Genomic DNA, 27,500 nt, shown 5'->3' with positions numbered 1-27,500 from the left:
TTTGCATACAGAGCATTGTAGTGCGGCTAAGGAGCAGGACTTTATACTTTATTAGTATACCTCACTCGAACTCGAAACCCAGCTCTGCCCCAGTTTCGATTTTAATAGCGAACGGCCATCTTATTGTTTATTTTCATTGGCCCGTGGCTCCTCCCCGCTCCCCGCCTCCCAGCTGCCCCTCCCACGCTCCGCCCCCTCCATTATCCATTTATAGCGGATGTCCCAACGCGCAGCGTCCACGCGCTACGGCCGCGCCGAAGGTGCACCAAAGGTAAGCCCGTCTACGCCCGTCCGCGCCTGGACCGCGCCCAGCGCCAGAGCCCCTGCCCCTCGCGCTGCCCAGCCCTCCTGCATTACTTACGATGCCACCACCCTCCTAGCCCTTAATCCCGGTCGCGCCCCCAACTGCGTCCAAGCCGCTCCTGGACACACTCATGGACCTTTCTCTTGCTACTCCTGCAAATTCATTGGCACCGACAACATCTCCGCTACAACCACACCACAGATTCCCGACCCCAGCCACCTACAATGCATCCTGCTCAACACCCGCTCGGTCCACAGGCATGCCATTGACCTCTGGAATCTACTAGACACCATCTCTCCAGACATCGCCTTCCTTACAGAAACATGGATGAACGCTTCCTCAGCCCCAGACATCACCATTGCCATCCCTGAAGACTATAAGATCACACGCAAGGACCGTACCGGCCACACAGGAGGAGGAATCGCTATCGTTCATAAAAAATCAATCCACATCTCAACCAGCTCTGACGTCAACCTCGCCAACTCTGAACACCTTCACTTCCAGATCCACATCGACCCCAAGACCACACTCAGAGGCACCCTCCTTTACAGACCACCAGGACCCCGCGCAAAATTCAGTGAAGACATCACAGACTTCATCACTCCACACGCGCTCCCCTCCAAAGATTACATCCTTCAGGGAGACCTCAACTTTCACCTTGAAAAGAACAACGACCGCAACACCACCGCCCTCTTGGACAACCTCGCCAACCTCGGACTTAAACAACTGGTCACTTCCCCCACCTACATCGCAGGTCACACACTCGACCCCATCTTCACCTCCAGCAATCATGTCTCCTTCAGCCACACTACGGATCTCCTCTGGACTGACCACAGCTGCGTTCACTTCACCTACAACAAGCCGAAACCCATCAACCACCTCCAACCAACTCTGCAAAGAAACTGGAACAAAATCACCATCGACCAGATCTCCTCATCGCTCCTACTAAACACCCCAGCCCACTCTTCTAACCCTGACCAAGCCGCCGCCAACTTCACCCTACGGCTATCCAACACCGCCGACATCCTAGCACCACTGAAAAAACGTCAACGCAAACCTGGCAGCAAGAAGGCCTCATGGTTCAACGATGATCTTAAGAAGTCCAAGAAACTCTGCCGCTCCCTTGAAAAGGCCTGGAAAAAAGACCCAACCACTATCACCAAGGACGCCTTCAAAAACGCCACCCGCACACACCACCAACTAATCCGAAAGGCCAAGAAAACAGCATTCAAGGATCGACTAGACAACAACGCCCACAACAGCCAGGAACTTTTCAACATCGTCAAGGAATTCACCAACCCCTCGGCCAACTCCAACGACATCACCCCTTCTCAAGCCCTCTGCGACTCCCTGGCTTTATTCTTCCACAACAAAATTGCGGACATCCACAACAGCTTCGACAACCAACCCGGAGACCAACCCACCCAACCATACGCTGAACATTCTCCCCCCTCGAACACTCTTAACGACTGGAATCCAATCTCCACTGAGGACACCATCCGCCTGATGAACTCTATCCACTCAGGATCCCCCACAGACCCATGTCCTCACCACATCTTCAACAAAGCAGACTCCGTCATAGCACCGCACCTCCGAGACGTCATCAACTGCTCCTTCAACTCCGCCACCTTCCCGGAAAGCTGGAAACACGCTGAACTCACCGCCCTTCTGAAAAAACCCACAGCGGACCCCACCGAACTCAAAAATTACCGCCCCATATCGCTCCTTCCTTTACCAGCCAAAGTCATCGAGAAAGCTGTCAACAACCAACTCGCCGCCTTCCTCGAAGCCAACAAATCCCTCGACTCCTTACAATCTGGCTTCCGAGCAAAACACAGCACTGAGACCGCCCTCATCGCAGCAACAGACGACATTCGAACTCTACTGGACAATGGAGACACAGTCGCCCTCATCCTCCTCGACCTCTCTGCAGCCTTCGACACAGTCTGCCACAGCACCCTTTTACAACGCCTCAGAAACATCGGAATACAAGGAAAAGCACTTGAATGGATCACCTCGTTCCTCACCGGAAGAACCCAGAGAGTCCGCCTTCCACCATTCAAGTCCGAGGCCACTGAAGTCATCTGTGGCGTACCACAAGGATCCTCACTCAGTCCCACCCTCTTCAACGTATACATGAGCCCCCTTGCGGCCATCGCTCGCCAACACAACCTCAACATCATCTCCTACGCGGATGACACTCAACTGATCCTTTCTCTCACCAATGACCCCAGCACCGCCAAAACAAACCTACACGAAGGAATGAAAGAAGTTGCCGAATGGATGAAACAAAGCCGTCTGAAACTGAACTCAGATAAAACAGAAGTCCTCATCTTAGGTACATCCCCCTCTGCATGGGACGACTCTTGGTGGCCGGAAGCCCTTGGAAAAGCACCCATCCCGACAGACCACGCACGGAACCTAGGCGTTATCCTGGACTCTTCACTCTCAATGAACAGACAAGTCAACGCCGTATCCTCATCCTGCTTCAACATTCTTCGCATGCTCAAAAAAACATTTCGCTGGATCCCCACCGAAACAAGAAAAACAGTCACCCATGCTCTGGTCACAAGCCGACTGGACTACGGAAACACCCTCTACGCAGGTACTACCGCTAAACTCCAGAAGAAACTCCAACGAATCCAAAACGCCTCAGCCAGGATCATATTAGACATCCCGCGTCACGAACACATCTCTGGCCGCCTGAAAGACCTCCACTGGCTACCCGTCAATAAGAGGATCACTTTCCGACTGCTAACCCACGCACACAAATCACTCTACGACATCGGACCAGAATGCCTCAACTCACGACTGTCCTTCTACACCCCCTCCCGCCAACTACGTTCTTCCAGCCAAGCCCTCGCCACTGTACCCCGCATCAACAAGACCACCATGGGAGGCAGATCCTTCTCATACCTGGCAGCTAAAACATGGAACTCACTCCCCACCTACCTTCGTCTTACCCAGAACCACCTAGCATTTAGAAAGCAACTTAAAACGTGGATATTTGACAAGTAATCCTCCTCCCCTCCCTAAGCGCCTTGAGACCCTCTGGGTATGTAGTGCGCTATATAAATTCTCTGACTTGACTTGACTTGACTTGACTAGTCTGCAGCCTTCATGATGTCAAACAGAGTTACACCCATGGAGAAGGCTTTGGAGGCCATTGCTCCCCTAGCAGAATGCGCCCCAAACACAGAAACATCAATGCCCGCCTCGGACATAAGCCAGCGCACCCAGCGAGCTAAGGTAGCTGGTGCTACAGGACGAAAAGGCTTCTGCAAAGCGATCAACAGCTGACCTTGCATATCTGCACGCAAAGAAGCGGTACTCACCTCGTAATCCTTCAAACATTGCACAACACACAGATTGGGGTGATCCGGGAAGGACGGATACGTTATGGATGAGGTGTTGGTTTTAGTCCTTCTAGAGAGAGTGAAAGTAACACCTTCGGGAGTGAAGGAGCGGCCCGCCAGGTCTAAAGCCCGAATATCCGAAACACGTTTGCAAGAAACTAAGCATAATAACATTGTTAGTTTTGCAGACAACTGTTTCCGGGACAATAGAAGATTAGAAGGCCAGACCTCCAAGTATCTCAGGACAATCGAAACATCCCATAGAGACACGTACTTCGGAGTGGGAGGTTTCGCAAGGCGAATTCCTTTCAACAGTTTGGAAAGCAAATGATGTTCTCCAACAGGTTTGCCATCAACGTGGACATGACCCGCCGAAATGGCCGACCGAAACCCATTAACAGTCCGGTATGCAAGACCAGACGTGGCCAAGGAAGTCAAAAAATTTATGACTAGACTGATATCCGCCGAAACGGGATCAACCTCCCGTTGAACACACCAATCACTCCAGCGTTTCCATGCTCCTCGATACCGCTTGTGGGTATTGGGAGACCAGGCGTTACTGATGAAGTTGGCAGCTTCGCTAGAAATGCCTGGGACCGACCAACGATCCCCGAAATTCGCCACGCTAGTAACTGGAGAGAGCCGGCGAGAATGAGGGGATGCGGATACCCGAGAGGATCCAGCAACAGATTCCGTTTCTGGGGAAGAAGGAGAGGAGGCGCGCAGCACATTTCCAGGAGAACCGGGAACCATGCCTGAGCTTTCCACAAGGGAGCAATCAGAATCAGCTCCGCTCGAAAGCGTTTGGCGTAAGCCAGGACTCTGGGAAGCATCATAAACGGGGGAAATGCATAGCAAAGAGTCGAGGGCCACTGTTGGAGAAAAGCATCCGTGGCCAGAGCTGATGGGTCCGGTCTCCAGCTGTAAAACCAGGGAAGCTGCGTATTGAGGCGAGATGCAAAAAGGTCTAGGTGACACTGGCCCCATTGATGAAGAATGGTGCGGAAGACTCGAGGGTGAAGTCTCCAGTCGCTGTAGTCCCGAAGATGACGGGAGTGCCAGTCCGCTACCTGATTGTTGCGGCTCGGAAGATACTCGGCAATAACTGTGATCTTCCGGTGAAGGCAAAAATGCCAAAAATCTTTGGCAATCTCCGCTAAAATCTTGGACCGTGTCCCGCCCAGCTTGTTCACATAGCGGACTGCAGATACCTTGTCCATTCGGAGAAGAATGCAACAGTTCGCCTGCAGGGGGGAAAAACACCGAATCGCAAAGGAACCCACCAGGAGTTCCAGGCAATTGATATGGAGAGATAATTCCTGGGGCGACCAACGACCCCCCGTCGAGATGGACCCGCAACGGGCTCCCCAGCCCCATTGACTGGCATCCGATTCGATCACCAGTTCCGGAGAAGACCCGAACAGGGCTCGACCGTTCCAGGCCTTCATGTGGTCTAGCCACCATTGCATCTCCATCCGCACTTCCTCCGAAAGAGGAATTTGATCGGAATATCGGAGACCTTTCCGGAGATGTTGGATCTTCAAGCGTTGCATCGCCCGGTAATGTAAGGGACCCGGAAAGATCGCCTGAATGGAGGACGCTAGAAGGCCCACTACACGCGCCAACGACCTCAACGACACAGTCTGTCTGGAAATAACAGACGTCAACTCTCTCCTGATGTAACGGAGTTTCTGGTTGGGTAAGAGTAGTTGGCAAGTCAACGAATCTATCCGAAAACCCAGAAAATCGATAGACTGAGCGGGAACCAAAACCGATTTAGGAACATTGACTAGAAAACCCAGAGATTGTAAAAGGGTGATGGACCACTCCAGATGTTGTAGGAGCTGGAGAGGACAATCTGCCATAAAAAGAATGTCGTCCAGGTAAATAATCAGTCTGACCCCCCTGGAACGAAGATGCTCCACAACCGGCCTCAGCAATTTCGTGAAGCACCACGGTGCTGACGAAAGGCCGAACGGGAGAACTTGATATTCGTACCACTGACCCAGCCATTGAAACTGGAGAAACCTGCGATGGGGGCTGTATATCGGGATGGACAAATAGGCATCTTTCAGGTCCAGACGGACCATCCAATCCCCTTCCCGAAGGAGATCCCGCAGAAGATGGATGCCCTCCATCTTGAAATGCCTGTACACAACCCCGCTGTTGAAGTCTTTCAGGTTGAGAACCAGGCGAGATCCGCCTCCCTTTTTCTCGACCAGAAAGACTGAGCTGACAAAGCCCTGAGGATGGCGCACTGTTGGAACAATCGCCCCCTTGCTGAGGAGCACCTTTATCTCCTCCGACATACAAGCTTGAGAGTGACTTGAGAAAAGCATAGGGGTCGGCAGACGGGTTTGATGAATTGGGTGATAGAACTCGATCTTGAACCCTTGAACGGTGTCCAGCACCCAAGCATCGCTGGAGATTAAGCGCCAATTGTTCAGAAAAAACTTTATCCTGCCCCCCAACATCACATCGCATGCTTGAAGTAGGCTCACCTGTAGCTCCGGAATCCTGATATTGTCCCTGGTGGCCACCAGATCTTCCTTTGCCGTACTGGCCTTTTCCTTTCCAGGAAGGATAGAAGTTTGCGCGGGTGGAGTAACCGGAGTCGTACTGACCACCGCGCTGCTGGGAAGAACCTCTGTGGGACTGCTGCTGCGACCCACGGCCGAACGACTGTCCCCGTCGTCCGGCCTTGCTGAAAACCGGACGCATGGCCCGGCGCAAAGATGCCTGCGCCTTGTCAATGCCGCTGAAGGCGGAAACAAATTTAGTCAATTCCTTGAGGAAGGGTTGACCGAAAAGAAGGCCCTGCGCCTCCGGACCGGCTTCAGATGTAGCTAATTCGGCCAATTTTGGGTCTAGTTTGAGGAGAATAGACCGTCGCCTTTCAGCAGAAATGGCGCAGTTCACATTGCCAAACATGCAGACGGCTCTTTGAGCCCATTCAATAAGCTTGTCAGGATTGACGGTCGCAGAAGCCTCCTTTGCCTTGAAGCCCAAATCCAGGATCTTTGAGAGGGGGCCCAACATGTCCATTAACTTGTCTTGACAGGACCGCCACGAGCGGTCGAGGCCTTTTTTAGGGTCCTTGGAGTACTTCTTGAGGTAGGTCACCATCATGGGATCCACCTCTGGGGTTTCAGCAATGTGGTCCGCAAGGTCCGGTCTCGGACACTCAGAGCGCAGACGAGCCCTGACCGGCGCCTCAAAGGGATGGCGAACATGCGCCTCAAGATATACGGCCACTGCCGGGGCAGGCAACCAGGACGTGGAATTAGGATGGATGATATCCTCCGGTACAAAATTCAAGAGTAGGGGACGCTCAGGAGCGTCGACGAAACGCTCCTTACGGAGACGCTTCTTCGGAGGCGAAGAGTCGTGCTCGGAAGAGGCCTGAGCCTGGTCCGACTCATCCACAGTATGTGACGCAGAAGTCTTGGGCTTGTCGGAAGACAAGGTCCTCGCCAGCCGTTGAAAGTCCGATTTGTGCGGGTTGTGAGGAGATTTCGCGGCCTTTTGAGAAGGCGGCAACCACCCTTGCTGAACAGCATAGTCGTTGAGATGACGTTTTAGAGGGGTTATGGCTCTAACCAAGGCCTTGTTCACCAAAAACTGAACACCCTTGTCCAGCTCCTCGACCAGGTTGTACTCCATGGAGTCATCCTCCTCCTCGTCATAATAGCAGTCATCATCTGCGTCGTAATATTCAGACATTGTATCAAGGTACAAAAATGAATGCCCACTAGATGACTGACTAAAATATTGAGTATCAGTGATACCAGTAAGGGGGAGTGAGAACCCCAAAGCAGGCCCGATAGAGGTAGGTAAAATACCAAACTCCAGAAAAAACTGTAGAACGTGGAGGGAGAGAGCCTGCCAACAAAAAACCACTCTAGGCAGAGCCTATGCAACAATTATCAGCCAAAACACTTCACTGTGCTCCGGCGTAGACGGGGTCGAAAGTTCAGGGCTGTGGGTGTGAGCGCTGGTGAGAAGCGTTCCTTCACTCGACCGGCGTGAGGCGAACAGCCAGAAACCGGAAACAAGCAACGCGCATGCGCGACGTCGCTGCCGCTGAAACACCGGCTCGAGAGCGCTCGCGCTCTCCTAAGAAGCCGACGACCCCTGCTCCCACTCCACCAAAGCAACCGGGCACAAGGACGCGGCCAGGCGCAGGGAGGTGAACACACGCTCCCAGGAAGACACGTCGCTAACGGACGCAGAAAAAATATCGGCAATGAAACCGAACAAGAGTACACAAGCGACGCGCACTAAAGGACAAGCAGCGCAATATAAGGCAAGTGTACACAACCAAAGCAGAGCAATTAACAAGTAAAGCAATGCAAGTAAGGTAAAAGTGACTTAACTGGCTGCGGAGCAGCAAAGAAAGAGGAAGAAAGACTGATTTATGGACCTTATATAGTGTTTCCTCTAGGGTCATTCCCAAGTGTTCATGGGATTTGTAGTTCTGTTTTTTGATTGGCTGCTGAGCATTTCATTAAAGAAATGAGAAAGCATAATCGGAGCCTCCTGTCCTGACATAGAATTAAATGTACAAAATCCCTGAGCGCGGTCCCACCCGAAACAGAGAAGGAAAAATGAACTCCGGTAAGAAGAAGGGGTGGGGGTGGCGGGCGGGTAATCTGAAGACCAAACATTGGAAATCAGATGGAGGAGGGAAGGAGGGAGGGGTTGCAAAAAATCGAGAGAAACAAGCTCCAGAAAAATGATAAAATCAGGAAGACTTATAGAATCAGCAATAATAAGTTAAGCAAGAAGATAACTGCACAATAGAAAGATATAAAACATCACATTTTTAGAAAATAACAGTGAAAAACAGTATAAATAAAGTTAGTACAGAGAAGTAAAGGGAACTTATCTGCTTGTGAGCCACATTTAAAAGAGGTAGTCTGTTTGTGGCACATGCCTTTAATACCTTTTGTTTATTCCATTTTAGAATTGTTTTATTTTGATGTAGTGCTGCTGCTTGTGACTGCATTAAAAGGGTAATGCATAATGTAGCCTCCGGTCTTGCAATGAAATCAAATCACTGTAGTGACTCAAGGGTTACCTTGGTGGCCTCCTCTGTCATCAGTGTGTCTCTGAGTCTACTCAAAATCACTGTAGAGAGTCAAGGGGAGTCTAGGTGGCCACCTCTCATATCAGTCTACAGCCAACCTTTTTCCAGAATTCCCGTAGTGAGTCAAATAGTACAGAAGGACAATGAGGGGGTCAAATAAGCATGCTTTTCTTTTTTATTTCTTCAGGGTTCTGTAACAACACATTTAGCACAAAGGAAGTGAGTGCAGAGCTTAGGCCATAAGACTTTGGACACAACACTTGCAGGGTGGAACACAGCGGATCACTTGCTGTATGGGGCTTGAAACAGAAGAGTTGGGAGTTGACATTTTGTGCGAGGGTTCACCTCTTGTGCATCTTTTTGTGTATTGCACACTCCCAACCAAACTACCTAAAGACATCTGTTAGAAAATAACATAGGGAATTGATTCATAAATATGACGTGAGTAACATTTTGTACTCTGGACTCTGTAGGTGAGGGGGGGGACATATGCAAGGACAACTAACGTTCCAAGGAATTCGCAACAAAGAATTCAAGACACAGTGCTTGGGACTGTGGGCTAGTAGGTAGGCACTTGGTAATATGATGTATTCTGTGGGATGTGGATAGGTCAGGCTTGGGATACACAGTCATGGACGTGTTTTATTATATGGCTTACAATTTTATAGCTGACACAAAGGCTTTTGCTTGCAGCTATGGACAATAAACGCAGTGCACAGGGCTGTTGATCTAAGTAGCAGATTTTGGAGAGAATGACTTGAGGCACCTAATTTAGGGATTGGAAATTGGGACGTGGACATTTGGTGAGATCTGGGAGTGGGGCTTGGTGTACGTGTCTTGCCTCCTACAGTGCTGTGCCAGTTACCATAAATATGTCTGGTACTTAGAGTGCTAATGTGGATTCCTGGTTCAGCAGGAGGTAAATCACTTTGGTGATTTCTGACGCGTTTCTTTGCCTTATCAACATATAATTTTTCTTTGAGGTTTCAATACGGCATCTTGGCCTTGACATTTCAATATGTGTTTTTGCGAGTATATTTACTTTTTCCCACCATAAACACCCACAAACACCAAAAATAGAGATACACCATCACTTTTCAACAAACTAGTACCATACCCCAATGGTCTGAGCATCAGTACTAACATTCACAGCTCAAGGAAACAATAAATTAGATAATTATAATATAAATGGGATTACTGTACCTCTGGGTCTTTCCACACGGTGGGGTTTCTATGAATGCTAAAAATGCTCAAATATACACAAAATCCTGCAAAAAAAGAATGATACTCTAAATATTAATCTAACTATTGAGCATAATTACATTTTCGAGCTTAGGAATAGACAGGAATGTGTCAGAAAGGTAGTTTTGCATTTCATTAAATGGCAACATTAAGAACTAAACCAACCAGTCCACACATGTGGAAGAGATCTCTCCACATAAGGGAAGATCTGATGATGATATGTAGTTGCTCTTATAAACAATTTCACTTTTACACATGGCACATGCTATGCTGTTGGGTATAACTATAATATTGCTGGGGATGGAAAGCAACCCTTTAATGTTTAAACGCTGTAAAGGACGGTCAATCAGTTTTGCTTTGAAAGATTGTACTGTATACACACTGCAATTTGGGTGGTGCTTAATTTGTACCAGTGTTTGTTGGTGCTGAGCACTGCCACTCATATTGTAGGCTCTGGACAATTGTTGCTGGTGTTTTGCAAAGCGTGATGAAGCAATCATTGATTTTGCAAACTCTAGGATTAGAGCGAGGGCATGCAGTGGCAGTCACTCGGTGATTCAGCAAATGCAATGGCCGGCTTGCCCCCTCTCCCATCGACTGAGTCACTCAGATATGCCAAAAGATCATTTCAGGTGATCACTTGCCTATCACTCCAGCACCTCCTTGTCTCTTCACCCTGTCTGGTTGCTCTTGGAGCTGCAACAGACTGCACAGATCAACAGTCCTGCACTGTTCACATAACTTCGCCTCACTCTTTGCTCAGACATAGTGGGTCATGTGACCAGCCACATCGAAGAGTCCCAGCCCAGCCCTCTTGAATCAACTATCAGACACTCCTTGTCATTTTATCTTATTCTGGTAGATTCCTGCTTTTATGCTTTATTACGTTTTTGATGTCTTTCTCTTCTTCCATCATTCCACTTTGTTTTTCCATCTCTTCCTCGTAGATGAAGTAAAAAATGGAAAATCCGTGTCTGTGCCCCGACCAGTTCAAATTAGTCAGAGGGTCCTCCTGTCATTCCACTATCTCCCCCGCGTCCCTCTTTCTTATGTAGTCTGTTTTAGGCCTAGTGCTGTGTTCTGATGTAAAGTCATATGATTTATAAAATCTCTTGGAGATTTTTGGTGTACTGTTTTACACACCAACAGACCTTAACCAAAACCAGCCTAAACCATAAGATGAGACATGCAGCTTTAACTTTTTTCTGAAAACAAAGTACCTGATTTAGATCTTAGCTTATGGGTTACAAAATATAAATCCCATTATATCCTATGGGATTTGTATTTCGGCGGACAGGATATCCCTCCCCGATGTGACAGAGTAACCCCTTCGCAAAGAACTAAATGAGCCCTTAAGTGGTCAACGCCTGTTCCTAAACTCAACTGTAGAGGTTTCTAACGTTCTGCATCCTGGACCTCAAGGGGCCCAACCACCACATTGCATCATTTAAACTTCCATACAGCCTTACAAGCAACCAGACCCGATCTTAAGTTCTGGAACACAAAATATATGTGATAAAGTTTTGGACTTTTGTAAAAAAGGAAAAGAGCCATGTGAAGTACATAGAGACTAAAAAAGAAAGTGTCTTAACAGAGAGCCGGTGCCACCATGGTAGGAGATTAGTCGTCTCTCTTTTTCAGATGCAAAGCAATTCAAGATACCGCATTCTGCTACTGTTAAATTCTGGTTATAAGCTAGATAAGATTGCACAATGTTTGTCTATTGGAGACAGGACTAGAGCCAGCACCAATCCACGCGAATGTCTTCAAGTGAAAAACTGCTGCCTGATCGACCTTCTCAATCTCCATCTACAAGGTCAGCTGTGATCATCCAACCTAGTAAATTCCTCACAAAACGAAGCAGACCAGGTCCTTCCCGAAGTGGGACTAGTTTTTGGACCATCCAACTGAGCGTGTAGAATGCACCCTAACCTCAGTCTTCTTTGAAATGAGCTATTAGTGATCAGTGCACAACGTTGATCCAGATAGTCAGGAAGGCAGTAAAGATCTTTTAGTTCCCTGTGCTCAGAAAGAAACTTTCGGGAGGTTCCGAAGTTCATACATTGTGACTGAGTGTAACTAGCAACATGAATCAAGAACTCTGCAGCGCACATCAGGAGCTGGGCAGCAATAGATGGGTATCTTGAAGTCAGGTGCACCACAGTCCTCAACAGTATGGGAGCACTGCAGTGCTCCATTCAAATTATGGAATCACCACAGCTCAGAGGTACCACTGATTTCCTCATAGTATCAGTGTTAATTCACACTTTTAGTCAAATGACAGGAGGACCAGAGCTATGTACACAAATGCCATGAACACTGTAGTTATGTACACCCATCTCAAGTGAAGGGCAGCTGTGTGCACAATGTCAGCGAGAATACAACTCCACTAATCCATTTACAGAGAGCTGGTAAACTGAGCGATTGGCCTAGATTGCCTAGGCGACTGGAGGCAAGATGGTGGCCGCTTAGGACGGCCGGGCAGCAGTGAGACCGGGGAGATGCCGGTCTGGACATAATGTGGTAACCAGGTGTAAGATACCACAACCCCACAACACCCGCGGATTGTAACCGGAGCACAGTAACTGTCAGAGGAAAAAAAAAATCGGCGTATGCTCCTAACCTGTCACCGGCCGCTCAAGCGGCTTCTATGGGAGCTAGCGCAGACTGCAAGGAGGCTTACGTCGGGCGGCGTAACAGGGGCAGGTCTGCTAGCAGAGCTCACTGAGTTTGCCGAGTGGAAGCGGAGTTCACGAAGCGGGCGGCGCCTGCTACTCAGGAACCGGCAGAGGCAGAGGCAGAGGCGTTCGAAATCCAAATAGACAAGCGCGTACCTGCAAACAGAAGGGAAAAAACTACAGAGCACTCTGGAAGCGTCAGCAGAGATTGAGGAAAGCAATTGGGACAGCAAGGCATGCGGTAAGGAGCAGTTTGGGGACAAGGAGAGGAGGAAGGAGATTATGGCTCCGAAAATGAGTGCTAGTGCCAAAGCTGCTGCAAGAAGAAAGGCTGCTGCTGAGCAGGCAGAGTTATTGTCAGAAAGGGAGGCAGATGGTAATAAGAGGAAAAACCAAACATCCCCTACTAAGAAAACAGTGCAGCAACAAGGAGCAGCTAAGGGTAATCATGGCACTACCCCGATTTCTGACATCTTTAAAAAAATAAGTAAAGATAAAGACTCTAATACCGAGGCTCTGGAGGCGGTGTCAGTGGAGCGTGGTAGCCCAAAAGGCAAGAGGATGGCTGCAGAAAAAGTAGATTTACCTGCCCAGATCGATGATTCTGCAAACAAAGAGGAGTACACTAAAGGGAAAGCTGAGGTAGTGGAAGAAACTGAAAATATCACTAAGGCTATTCCGAACCCAGAATCTGATATTGCCCCCCTAATGCTGGAAGAGGAGCTGGAAGAAGAGGCCAGTGAAAGTACAGGTGATAAGAAGGAAGTCCCCAGTGAGGCTTTCTTTTCAGTCTCAGAGGGGGGGGGAATGGTCAGACGAAGATGAGGGTAGTCTGGAACGAGAGGACAGTGGTTCAGCCACCAACAGTGAACCAGAGAAGGAAGATGACATCCCACCGACAACTGCTGTAAAATCCAATATAGGATTAAAAATGCATGGTCAGAGACGTGATCACTCGATGATTAACTCCCTATTGGAGAGCCCTGGAGGGGAGGCAGCACAAATGTCTCTTCTGGAGGTGATACACCAGGAGATAATTGCACATAGGGAAGAGGCTCGACAGGAAAGTCGCAAATCACAGGCTGCGGTTAGGAAAATACAAGGTGCGGTAAGAAAATTGGCAAAGGTGTGTACGAATTGGGAGAACGGGTCACCAATTTTGAAGAAAGAGTGGTCTCGACAGAAGCAGAGACTGCAGCTGCCTCTAGCAAAGTAGATCAACAAGGCGAACAGATGATTGATGTGCAGTGGAAACTGGAGGCGTTGGAGAATAGATCCCGATAAAATAACCTACGCATACTAGGGATACCCGAGGGATCAGAAGATACAGACATGAGGGCCTTTGTAGTAAAGCTGTTCGAACATGCCTTCACGGAACTGAAGGGATGGGATTGGGCAAAGGAGATTCAGAGGGCACATCGTATTCCCTTTAAAGTTCACAAAAATGCCAAGGAGGGAGATAAGCCCAGAGCAATTTTAATATTTCTTGGAAACTATAACCTGAGGCAGGCAATTTCAGAAAAAGCAAGACCGGACCTAAAAAAGAATGTTGACGGCTTCTCCTTTTTTGTCCGTCCGGATTTCTGCCATGTCACGGTGGAGAGACGCTGGAGATTAAGGCAGATGATAAAACCATTTCAGGACAAGGGCATGCAGGCATACTTAATCAATCCGGCACAACTGAAAATATTTAATGGTGGGAGAACCTTGTACTTCTCCTCTGAAATGAAAGCAAAGGAGTATTTGGACACACAGGGTCCCTAGGGTATTCCACAGATGTGAGCAGGAAATTTCTATGGTAGATATAATTAATTTCAAAAGGTAACAAAAGGTAAATCAGTAATAACGGGTAGGGTGTGGTGTGGTTTGGTGTGTAGGGTGGAGGGGACAATAGGGCCACAGGCACTATGATGGACTTTGTATAAATCTCCTCGGTTATCACTGCGAACCATCACATGCACAGACCGGCTGGTCTGAGCGCCTCTGAAAAGAGGAGGTGGGAGGGGTGGAGGGGAGGGGGGGTTGGAGGGGTTGTAGGGGGGGAGGGGAGGGGAAGTGTGGAGGAGGGGGGTTTGTGGGGGGCAGAGGGGGGGTAGTGGGGGGGAGCAAAAAAGAGAAACTTTTTGAGATGGAAAAGGGTTTGATGTCGATCTATAGTAGATTCATGGATAATAGACAGGCTGGAAGTAAAAACTTTGTCAATAATGTCACACATTAAGATATGTACTATCAACGTAGGGGGCCTAAATGACTGGGAGAAACGACAGAGATTGAGCCACTTTGCTAAGTTTAACAATATTGACATATTGTGTATACAAGAAACCCATCTGCCTTGGGCTAAAAGGAAGCTATTGAATATGCCTGGATATAGACTGTTAGGTTGTTCGTCACAAACATCTACAATAAGATGGGTGGCCATTATGGGGAAATGTAATCTGGGGGGGGGTAAGACGTACCAAAACGGATGGGTCCGGTAGATGGGTTTCGGTTGAATTGGACTTAGGCATCACATTGTGTGTGATTTATGGAGCAAACGAAGATGAGCCAGCAGTATTTGATGAGCTGGAAGAGGAGTTGGCTAACTGGGGTACTCCTTTGGTATTGTGTGGAGATATGAATATTTCGGCTAATTGGAGGCAAGGAAGTAAATATACAGGACGCAAACAGAAGGTATATAGGGCATTAGGCTCTCTTTTACGGTCTCATGGTCTGTCAGATGTTTGGGGGGAAAAAGTACCCGGGGACCCGGGTTTTACTTATTTCTCATTTCCAGCTCAGAAATATTCTAAGTTGGACTATTTCTTTGTCTCGACGAGAGAACTATGCAAAGTTAGAATTGCTAAGCTTCCAAGAATAGTCTTGGATCACAATCCCCTGATAATGACATATAAAGTAGGTAATATACCCAGGAGAACAACTAAATGGACATTTGAAAGGAAACTTCTAAACGATGAAAGGTTTGTTAAGCACATCAAACAGTGGGCGAAGGAGTTCTTCGACATAAATAGATATAGTTCATTTCGGAACGGGGTATGGGAAGCCTTTAAGGCATCTTTAAGGGGGGAGACGATCAGCTGCTCCGCCAGGCTAAGGAAGGAGGATAGAAGCAAGGTGGAAAAACTAATCTCAGAGTTAGTAGTTTCAGAGAATCGGCATACAGAGGAAATAGGATCAGGCAAGGATGGGAGTGAAACAGCTAAAACTATGGCGTTGATCAAGGGAGACATCTTAAAAGTGGTCACGCAAAAGGAGACTAGAGAATATCAGACGTCTCGAGCAAAACGATATGAGACAGGTGAACAAGCTGGTAGAGCACTAGCGCTGCGTATAAGGCAAGATTCCAATAAAAACAACATTCATAAGATTGAAGAGAATGGAATAGAATATACGGATCCAAGAGAGATAATGGGTGTTTTCCAAAGATTTTACCAAAAGTTATATGATCAGGAGGTCAGGTGGGTACCATCTAGACAAGAGTCCGGAATTGCATGTCCGACATTAGAGGATAAAGATGGAGAGCAGTTGGAAAAAGACATATCCCTAGAGGAGATTAGGACAGCATTATAGGATCTTGCAGCAGGTAAAGCTGCAGGTCCAGACGGGATACCAATAGAAGTTTATAAAATCCTAGGGGAGGAAATTCTGCCTTTACTCGTAGATCTTTTCAATGGAATAATTTGCTCTGGGAAGATCCCTGACTCTTGGAAACAGACCAATATTGTAGTATTCCATAAAAAAGGTAAACCAGATTAAAATCCGGGCTCTTATCGGCCAATATCATTGATAAATGCAGATACCAAATTGTATTCTAAGTTGTGGGCAAAGAGGCTAGGGGGGTTCATTGGTCAACTCATCTCTCCGTGGCAGCATGGGTTTGTTCCAGGGAGAGGCATGAAAGACCACACCTCGCGTGCGATCTCGCTGTTTGATGCTACGGCGGTCACAGGGGGAGAAATGGCCATGATCCTCCTAGATGCTGAAAAAGCCTTCGACCGTGTGGTCTGGGAATTTATGTGGGAAGTTTTGGTCTGTAGAGGTCTCGGAGAGAAATGTAGGAAAGCAATAAAAGCTATGTACGTAGATCCGGTAGCTAGAATTACAACAATGGGACTACAGTCGGAAGAGGTGGTAATTAGGAGAGGCACTCTTCAGGAATGTCCCTGCTCCCCCTATACTCTTCTCACTTTACATAGATCCCTTAATAAGGGAAATTTTAGCCTCAGATCAAATCTCCCCTCTCATATTAAATGAACATACTACCAAATTACTGGCTTATGCGGACGATTTGGCAATAGTCACTACTAACCCGCAGACGGCTATAGTAGAACTGAGTCAACTGGCTAAAACATTTGGAATTCGCTCTGGGTACAAGCTGAATGAAGAAAAAACCATAATAATCAGTACTAATAATATCTATAAAGCCGACCGGAGGTATGTGGAATCTGCAGTTTATCTTGGGGTGGGGATCAATGCAAATGTGGAGAAAATCATACAAGAAAATTATGTACCCTTGATCACAGCAATAGATAAAGAGCTAAGAAGAATAGACGTTTTACACTTATCTCTGATTGGCAGAGTGAACGTTTTGAAGATGTCCATGTTTCCGAAAATACTGTACCTCTTTCGTGCCATACCTCTGCTAGTAGAAGAGGGTCTCCTGAAGAAAATGGAAGCTGTTTTCTCACAATTTGTGTGGCAATATGGGAAAATACGCAGATCTTTGGCTCGACTATCAGCACCATTGGAGGGAGGGGGCTTGACTGCACCAAATTTGAGGCTGTATCACTGGGTGTGTCTAATGATGCAAATGAATGTGCTTTTTAAATATGATGATATTGATGTATCGAATGATCTAGATAGAAGCCCTACAATTTATGAATTGCTAGTAGGAAGAAAAGCAGTGGGCCTACTTACACGAGAAATAAATTGTAGGTATTTTAAAAGGGGTAAAAGCAGAGTGATGTTGAGTGCTTGGGGCACATAGAAATCAATAATGAGTTTTTTGAAGATTCCGAAAATTAATAGCATGATAGATATATGGCGGTCAAATCCTTTTGTGCATCTTGGACAGAACAGTAATAGTAGGTTATGGAAGGAGTCGGGGATTAGGTGTCTGGGCGATGTTATGTATGAGGATGAACTACTGGGATTTGACATGCTTCAGCAAAAATTTGGTATACCTGCTACCCAATGGCTTTTATACAGACAATTGGAACAAACAATTAAGTCTATCAGACTGAGGATTTCAATTCAGGAGCTTAACCCAATTTTGAAGTATGTTATGAATGGCGGCAAGAGGATTAAAATCGGTTTTAGTTATCTCTTGCAGGGTTTGGGGGATGACATTGGACAAATTGAATCAGATTGGGCGGAAAGAATTGGGGATCCGGATATAGATATAGATTTTGACCCAGCAATGAATAAAAAGATATTAAGAGCTTCAAATTTAAAGGCACAGCACTATAAGACTATTTTTAACCTATATTACACGCCTGCTAAGTTGTTCAAGTGGGGTAAGAGAGAAAATGATAGGTGCCCTAGGTGCGATCAAAGCCCTGCAGATTTACCCCACATGTTTTATAATTGTCAGAATCTAATTCCTGTACATAAAGAAATTGAAAGATTTTTAACGGGGCTGCTAGAGCAACAGATCACTCTATCCCCTACTACTGTTTTGATCGGCAGGGAAGAAAACCTAAAATTAGAGTACAAGGTTGAAGCATTTATTTTTATATCTATGGCTGTTTTTAGGATTTTAATATCGGCTGGTTGGAAAGACCCTGTAGCTCCCACTTTCCAGATGTGGTTACCTAAACTGCTGGGAACCCACAACATTGAGGAATGTTTGTATGACTTTAAAGGGAAGAGGTCGAGGGAATTTAGTAAGAAGATATGGGCTCCGCTTTAAAATTGGAGAGAAACCAGATGAATAAGAATTTAAAGATCTAGCTGTGACACTGAACGTATTCTCTTATGAATTACTGTTTGAAACAATCTAGGTTTTATGATTCCTACGAGTGTAGTTATAAGATGTATTTTATACTTTCAATGCCTGATTTTATCCTGTTAAATTATGAATTTATGTATTTATGTGATACCCGGAACCATCTCAATAAAAAAATAAAATAAAATAAAAAGAAATCCATTTACAGAGAGCTTCACATCCATGTACAACCCCAGTACAGGCATACCATAGCAGTGTACAATAGTTTTTCGGGCACCAGTGTTGTATACACCTTGTTAAAAGACACCGGAGCTCAGTACATCAAGGATGGGTCACATTTGAGTCAGTGGAGACTAAACTAGTCATCTGCAATGTTTTTGCCTGACACAGAACCATTCAGAAATGTTCGACCAGCTCAGCTTAGTTGTCTGGCCTTTCCATGCCTAGATTTAGACCATCCAACACAAGTACTAGCTCTAAAGTTAACCAATTGCAGGAGAATAAATGCCCAGCTTATACTACAATGGGAGGAGTGAATGTGGTGAATTAGGAATCTAAGTGGCTTTAGAATATCCTAGAATATATCCTGCCAACTAAACATAGAGCTGACTCTAATCTGACCTATGCTAAGTTTCTGTTTGATGACAGGGTCTCTGGTGAGCTAGTATCTGTGACCACTAGAGACTCTAGACTTTATCATTAAGGTCCAGATGGTGAGTGAGTTTCAAATGTGAATCCTTTCCTCTGTTAAGCTTGCACAGATAACAGACCTTCAAAGACATATATACTGCACTACTGACATTAAGGTTAAGGGAAACTGACTCATGCAAGAAAATGTGTATTATCATAGATGTTCTCTACTTACACCTGAGACTTTAAGAACAGGAAACGGGAAATGTTAAACGCTGTTTAACAATGTTTAGCAAAGTTTAGGACTGTCTGTAAACCTGTTCCTCGATTACCATATGCTTATGTCCTGTGCAAACTTGTTAATAAAAGTGGCACCAAGAATGTTTTATAAACTATAAACATTTAACCTCTGAAAGCTCCTGAGGCCACTTTAGTTCTTCTGGGAAACACTATGCTAAAAAAATATAATTGCTTGCTCATTAACATATGTTCTCCTCACACTCTGTAAAAATCTGTGAGACTTTTATTCATTACATTTTCTCCTGTGTCAAACAGTTCTTTTCTTAAGCAGACACCCAGACAGAAAATGTTAATTACCCAGTAAGCATCTTTTTGTGGCATGAAGTGCAGTAGATTCACATGCTTTTCATAAGTCTGCTATCTAATGTTGGGCTCGAAAGTGTGCAAGTTCTTTTTCTTCACAAAAGTTTTTTTAGTCATGAGTTTTGATGACACCTCTTCTTGCTTGCAATGCATATGGTCCTCAGCTCTACTGTTAGATTGTTTTCTGCTTGGTGAGTGAGGGTGGAGTGTAAGGATGATGTATCCTAGTGAGATGACCACACAAAATAAATCTAAGATGTATATACTTACAATTGCAATCCACACAGGTCTCTGGGGAGGCAGGTGCACACTTGTGAATCTACAGCACTACATGCCTTGGAGACTCACCCTTTTGGGGAATAAGGAAGTACAGTGAGTAGACCCCATTTGCCTTGTTGATGTAACTGCACCAACTCCATTGTTCTCTTTTGTAAAGGGCCTTTTAATTCCTCTTTGAGCGGCTGTTGACAGTCTGCAGGAGTGAGGTGGAATGTTTGGAGGTGGTGAAGTGAGCTCTGGTCAATAACCATGTTCGATAAGATTGAACACCCGCTGGCCAGAGGTGATATTCTACCATGCAAGAAAGAACTGCTGAATTCTTCCCCTGAAAGGTGAAGTGCGATCAGGGGGAATGGCAGGTAAGTCAAGGTTTTATGGTGGTAAAGGATGATTTAGGGAAACTGAACGTCTGCCTCTGCCTTTGGAATTGTTGCCTCCATAGGAACCTTTATAGTATCCCCTAGGCGATGTATTGTGTTAGTGGGAATGCTGAGGAATCTGGAGATGTGGCTTTTGCTACTCCACAATAGGGTGAACGATGAAAAGTACCTTGTTGTGCAGATGTCTGTAATGTCCCCATAGCTTTGGCCATCTCATTATGCTTTTTAATTTTGCTAAAATGTTGTTCCCCATCAAAAGGATGTTGAGGATATTTGGTTGCACTTCAGGCTTGAAATCTGAAACCTTAAGCGAGCCATGTTGTCTAGTAAGGACATTTGTATTAATGCCTCTTGTGGCTACATCAGCTACATCTAGAGCAGAGCACAGCAAATAGACTTATTAACAAATAATTTCCCTTTTGAGGCAATCGCAAATTATGATTTCTTGTACCTCTCTAGGAGATGTAGAAGTCCCCTACATATTGTCGCAGTGTGCTCTGTCATAATGTGAGAGGAGACCAAAAGAGTTGGCAATTCCACAGTGGTTGACTGATTGTGCAACCCCTCTTTTCCCCTCAGGGTCTATTTTTCTACCCTCCTTATCTGGTGGGGAAGCGTCACCAGATATTTCTGAGTTTGCCCTCTTCCTTGCTGCTGTGACCACAGGCAAATTAGGTGGTGGTTGGCCCTATATGTATGTTAAGTCAGTAGGGTACATTTTATATTTTTTATCTACCCAGGGTGTATTAACTTTCACCCGGCACTTAAAAATGTCTGTTGTATGTCACAGCATACCTTTAGGCATTGGCAAGTATTGTGCCAAGCGCTGGGTGGATGAAAGTGTCTCAAATATAAATTCATCCTCCAGTGGCCAATCAATCCATCAGGACATTTGTAAAGTGCACTAATTACCCATGAGTGTCTCAAGGCGCTGGGGGAGGGATGCTGCTACTGCTTGAATAGCCAGGTCTTGGGGAGTCTTCTGAAGGTCAGCAGGTCCTGGGTGTGCTGTAGGAGGATGGGGAGGGAGTTCCACATTTTGGCAGTGATGTGGGAGAACAATCTGCCACCGGAGGTCACTCTTTGGATGTGGGGGACTGTGGTGAGGGCGAGGTCGGTGGAGCAGAGCTGGCGGTTGGGGGTGTGGAAGTTGATTCTTCTGTTGAGGTATGCTGGTCCGGTCTTGTGGAGTGCCTTGTGTGCTTGGGTGAGGAGCTTGAAGGTGATCCTCTTGTTGACGGGGAGCCAGTGCAGGTTTCTTAGGTGGGGTGTGATATGGCTGGAGCAAGAGATGTCAAGGATCAGGCAAGCAGAGGCGTTTTAAATGCGCTGGAGTTTTTTCAGGAGTTTGGCCATGGCTCCTACAGAGAGGGTATTTCCGTAGTCTAACCTGCTGCTGACAAGGGCCTGGGTGACCTTTCTTCTTGTTTTGGTGGGGATCCACCTGTAGATCTTGGGGAGCATGCAGAGGGTGTTGAAGCAGGAGGACAAGAAGGCGTTGACCTGCTTTGTCATGGAGAGGGTGGAGTCCAGGATGTACCCTAGGTTGCTTGCGTGGTCCGTGGGTATAGAGGCTGTTTCCAGTGTGGTCCGCCACCAGTAATCGTCCCAGGCCGAGGGGGTGGAGCTGAGGATGATGACGTCTGTTTTGTCTGAATTTAGCTTCAGTCGGCTGTTCATCATCCACTCAGCGACGGCTTTCATTCCTTTGTGATGGTTGGTTTTGGTGGTGTGGGGGTCCTTGGTGAGGGAGAGGTTCTGCTTGGCGTCGTAGGCATAGGGAATGGTGTTGAGGTCATGCAGTCGGGCGACGTGGGTGAGCGGTGCCATGTAGATGTTGAACAGTGTTGGGCTGAAGGATGAGCTCTGGGGTATGCCACAGCTCATCTCGGTGGCTTCAGAGCAGAAAGGGGGAGGCAGATGCTCTGAGTTCTGTTGGGTGGTTAGGTGAGTAGCTGAATCTTATGAAAGCTGCCCCACCCTACCTATAACCACAAGGTATGTAGTGGTATTAACTGAAAGGGAAGACTTTAACGGATACAGATTCAGGTCTGTGTATTTATATGGGTCCGTGTTGTAAGTGTCCACAAGTAGTCTTGAGGGGGAAGAAAGAATTGGTCTCCATCCTCCCCATATTCCCTAAAAGACTGAATAGAACCCTGTGGAGAATACTGTATGTTTGCAGGGGGTGAATGTGGTGGAGAGTGAGTCCATGGTGTCACAGGTGGTGGGGTGGACTGATGGGGCAGTGGGCTTGTGGCCTTATACACTCTTTTGATATGCTTTGGTAGACAGGGGATCTCCAGAGTTTCCTTAAAAGTCAATTGTCTTTTTGCTGGGTTTTCCTTTGTATGAGGAGGTATATTCAGGATGCGACCTATGTCGGGGTGAATAACCAGCTGTTTCTGTCTCAAATCGAGATGTTCCTGTAACCTTTCAATTATGGGTTCCACAGGTTACGGAGCTGGGCCTTTGCTTGGAGAAAGTGTAAGACTTCAGTACTGAGGTCTGCTAATCAGAAGCTGCTAATCATCCCCAGATTCAGGCTGGCTACCAAAGGTGGAAAATCTCTTTTTGTTTTGGGAGCTAGAGCCGGGAATAAGCTCCCACTTCACCTCAGGTCACTGTTCCACGAAACACAGTTTAGGAAAGCTCTAAAGACCTGGGTGTTCTCTCTTACAGATGCAGCCTGCATAGCATTGGTGTAAAGTGTAAGCGTCTCCATTGGTCAATCTTTTCCTTAAACCATGCCATCTGGTTTTGAGCGCCAAGATACTCCATGGAGTGATAGACGCGCTATAAAAGTGTCCCCTACATCTACATCTACAAGAGGTTTTCAATACCGAGGGTTTCATTGTCAAGTGTCTCTGGTCCAATGTACTTGGTTTCGGTGCAGAGATGGATTAAGGTTGTGGTACTGGGGCCCTCGACTTCCAGTCTTGGCTTGAGGCTAATAACAGGTGAGCTGCTCTTTTGGCACATGGCCAAGGCTAGGCATGCCCTATACAGCTGTTCAATTTCAACCACGGGTAGATGTTGGGCTTCGGTCGGTCAGAACTGGATGGTCGGCCCTTTGTAATAGTTTGATGAGGCTGAGACCAGTATGGATGGGGCACAGCACTCACAGTTTGTCTCAGTGGAAGGTCCTAGATTTCAAGCTAGGATTCTGACTGTCGCCAGGCAAGAATGAGCCATCATCCACTGCCGACACCTTTGAGTGACCCTCATGGTGGGATTCTTCAGATCCAAATATGTCTGGAATGTCATTGAAGGTATGTCTTGGCATTTCAAGGAGTCTGGAGTGCCGATCGCTCAGCGTTTGTTTTCAATCGAAAGGATTTACAATCCTTGCAGATGGATTCCTGATGAGTTGGAGAAAGGCACAAGTTAAAAACCAGGTGCTGGTCAGTTTCTGGAAACTTGGCGTGGCAACAAGGGCAAAATCAAAAGGGTACATATTTCATTACTAAATGGGTATGGTGTGGATGAAATATCGAGAAATTTGCCTCAAAGAGTGAAGCCCCCCTGGGCCTTGGTCAGATGGAAACGTGTTAATGAGTGACCAATGTAGAGCTATGAATAACTGCGATTTAAGATAATACCGACAGGAAATTCCTGCAAGCCAGGAAACTACAATGTCAAGAGGGAGCAGAGGAGCATGCAACCAAACCGGATGGTGAAAAAAACAATCTAACATTGGAGTTGAGGACCATGCGCAATGCAAGCAAGAGAAGGGGTAACCATACCTCATGACTTGAAAGACTTCTTCAATGAAAAACAGGTTGCACAATTCTGAGTCCAACACTTGATGCCTCTGCATTCAGGGACCAGCATACCAAAAACATGCCTACAGTGTTATACAACATGAAATACTTGTTACCTGCCACACCTGTTTACATAATGCAGGGCACCTATGCATCTGGGGCCTTCTTTGCCCCTTGCATTCTTTCAGAATTTTTGCTCTGGCTTGACAGCACAGCCTTCTACAAGATGTATTGTTACCTATGCATAAAAAATTACACAAATGCAGTTTGTTCTCCTTCCAAAAAGAACTATAACTCTCATGCTGTTGTCTGGTGGTTGTAGGACTCAACCTTTGCCTTCTCACTACATTCCAATGCATGAGGTTCTATTTTCACATCATAAAGTACACTTGTTCATCATACATATATTGAACAATGTCCTACATATATTGTGTAGAAAAGGAAATTGTCCTTTTATTTTCCTGACTGCAGCTCCTGGCCTAAGTTGCTTTCTCTTGGACATTGGATGATTTGATACCAAATTTGCGCTAAAATACTTTGCAGGTAAACAACAAGAATTGCATTCTCAAAATTATTCGGGGACTCCCACCTACTTCCACTAGTGCTGCACATGCTGGGGTCCAGAGAGGGCTCGCTCGTGGTAGGTTGAGATGCCCCAGTTTTGCTCTTTTGTTTCAGCATGGCACAATTAACTCCAGGAGCCTATGGTTCAAAGTCTTCAAGTGCTTTGAGGGATTGGACTTACTGGGGGAGCCCACGACGGGGACCCCACTTTATCTTGAAGGTAGCTTCTTTTCCCCGGTCACTGCTGCAGCTGCAGTGTCTCTCTCTACTTCTGGGGCCCTTGTTCTAGTTTGCTGCTTATTCTTTCCTCACATCTAGTTTAGTTATGGTCTCAGAAGGAGGTTATTGTCCTGTATGTTGGACCCTCTTACTTAATCAGTGTCCTCAGGTACTAAATAGCACTTATAGCAGGCTTGGGTAGGCTCAGCTAAGGCCCCCGAGGTCTTTTGGCCTATTTCTTCAGGTGCAGCCAAGTCACCTATTGACGTGGTTCAGAAAGACTCTCCCAGTGTGCTGCGGTACAGACCTCCGCAGGGCTGGCACAGAAGGCGTTTCTTCACCTGCAACTTTCACTTTTGCCCTCTCAGGGCCCACAGGTCAGTCGGCAATCGGGGTCACTGCTCGACGCTCTAGATCTCCTCCAGCTCAGGGTCCCTGGTTTCGAAGTCTCAAACCTGGTGAGCAGCTTTAGGGAATTTAATAGATATCCCCATAATCGAACAACTCTGCTCCATTGTACAGAAAATTGCAGGATTTCTTCCTGACCGGGACAGAGCTCAGCACCTACGCGTCAACCATGCTGTAGCTCCCAGCCAAGCCCCCTTGTCATTTTTATTTTTAAGTATTGATTTGGATGTGTTTATTTGTACTTGATTAGAACTGAAAATAAACACAAATGCAATGCACCTTAAAGTAATAAATAACATTTAATAAAATACAGGACATGCACTTACAAGCAGAAATGTTAATTTGAGAAATTGGTTAAAGTGCTAAAACTAATATTGTTTTTTAAGTTTTTTTAAAACAAACATTTCAACTTGTCAAATGCAGTATAGGTTAGGAAAATTCAGTTAACACACCTGTATGCTCAGTTGTTGCTTTTTGAACTGATGTCCATTTATGTGTAAGTGTCCATTATCACGATGGCAGCTTGCACCAAATTGCAGAATACAATAAAATTAAACAGGTGTATTTCTTTAATTTTCTTAAACTACAATATTACACAGATATGCATTACACGGTGGTATGGTATTGCTTGTAAGGGAGATTTCAACATGCACAAGTCCAGATCAAATTTAAATAGCAAGTCAAAAGGTAACAAGTAAAAAATAGAAGCCGACCTTTGATTCCTCCGATGATGCGGTTGGTTTGCTTTCTGGTCAAGTAGCAGCAGCAAAGGAAGGACTTGTACAATCCGCCTCACGACAGAAAAAAAAGCGTGAAACAGAAAGATACGTTTCGGCCTTCCATCTGTTCCAATCCGCCAACTCATGTTGAGGATTCTCTGCCACATTTACGTCACCGGGAGGCGCATCAGGATTGGCCTGATGGATACAGTGGTTTTACTCCCTCAGACAGCCGCTTTTGCCTATGCAGCCATTGACGCAGTGAAAAATCTGGAGAAGACGATGGCACTCCAACAGTCTTCTGTCCAGTGATTCGCCAGCATCTAAATAGAGCATGCGTACCACCTAGTAGACAGGTGGGGAATCAAATCGATAAACAATGGCAGGACCAATTCTGCCAAGATATAAATAAGGCCCTAAGTCTGAACGTAGAAATCTTCACAGTAACTTAGTCCAGCGGCTTCCCAATAATGACACCTCCTATTCGACATCAGCCTTACCCTGTTGAACGTTACCTTCTCAGACATTTTTCTTCAACAAATCTTCTAAGTCCAATGATAAGTGGAGACCAGGTCCAATCCTGTGTATCCAAACCGTGATCCTTTGTGTAGGGCTATAATTTTCAACCTGACCCCGATCTCGCATGATTAGGTTTCCGGGGTTGGCGCTTTGATCATTGAGGCACTATTTTTCAGTTTAAACTTTAAAAATGTATAGCTTTGTCTCTATTGATTGGATGTTGTTTGTTTTGGTGTCAGTTTATTCAAATGTAGTCTATTAGTTGGTGTGAGATTTTTCTTGTGTTCTGTTTTCATTTTACTACATTGTATGTGCTGCATAAACACTTTACACATTACCTCTAAGTTAACCCTAACTGCTTTTCTGTCAAGCTACCAGAAAGTTAAGCACAGGTTAATTTAGGGAGTTTTTATAGTTCACCAGGAGAAGGATTGCGGTGTTGCCTGAGTTCTACCCCACTCAACCAAAAGCCCAATTTCTCACATTAATGATCTAGTTTAAACCATGTGATTTTCAAATTAGTTCTACTACATATCTGCATGAGCCCTTGTAATAGTTATTTGTGGATGGAGGTGTGCATATCAAAGGTACAGAGATAAAACTCATCCCTTCCTGACCTTGCCACACCAAAAAGTAGAGATTAGCAGCCTGATTCATCATAGTGCCGTTTTGCGAGTTTGAAATAGCGATTCATAAGGAATCGCTATTCCAGACTCACAAAACGGCATTCATGTAGGAATCGCAAAAACAAATGCGATTCTTACATATTCCTTATTTGCGATTAGCAAATTGCTAATCGCAA

General features: G+C 46.1%; 1 protein-coding gene across 1 annotated transcript in view; it reads right to left on the bottom strand.

The window, feature by feature from the left end:
- LOC147678944 (cytochrome P450 4B1-like) overlaps nt 1-27,500 on the bottom strand; it is a 207,052-nt gene that overhangs the window by 27,951 nt on the left and 151,601 nt on the right. Inside the window, exon 10 of the mRNA XM_086944700.1 lies at nt 9,953-10,017. Coding sequence (XP_086800826.1) covers nt 9,953-10,017 — 65 coding nt within the window. The remainder of the gene's footprint in view (nt 1-9,952; nt 10,018-27,500) is intronic.

The sequence above is a fragment of the Lissotriton vulgaris genome, chromosome 11 (assembly GCF_964263255.1).
Source record: "Lissotriton vulgaris chromosome 11, aLisVul1.2, whole genome shotgun sequence".
NCBI lineage: Eukaryota > Metazoa > Chordata > Amphibia > Caudata > Salamandridae > Lissotriton > Lissotriton vulgaris.
The sequence above is the reverse complement of the archived record's forward strand: the minus strand, read 5'-3'. Positions and strand labels throughout refer to the sequence as shown.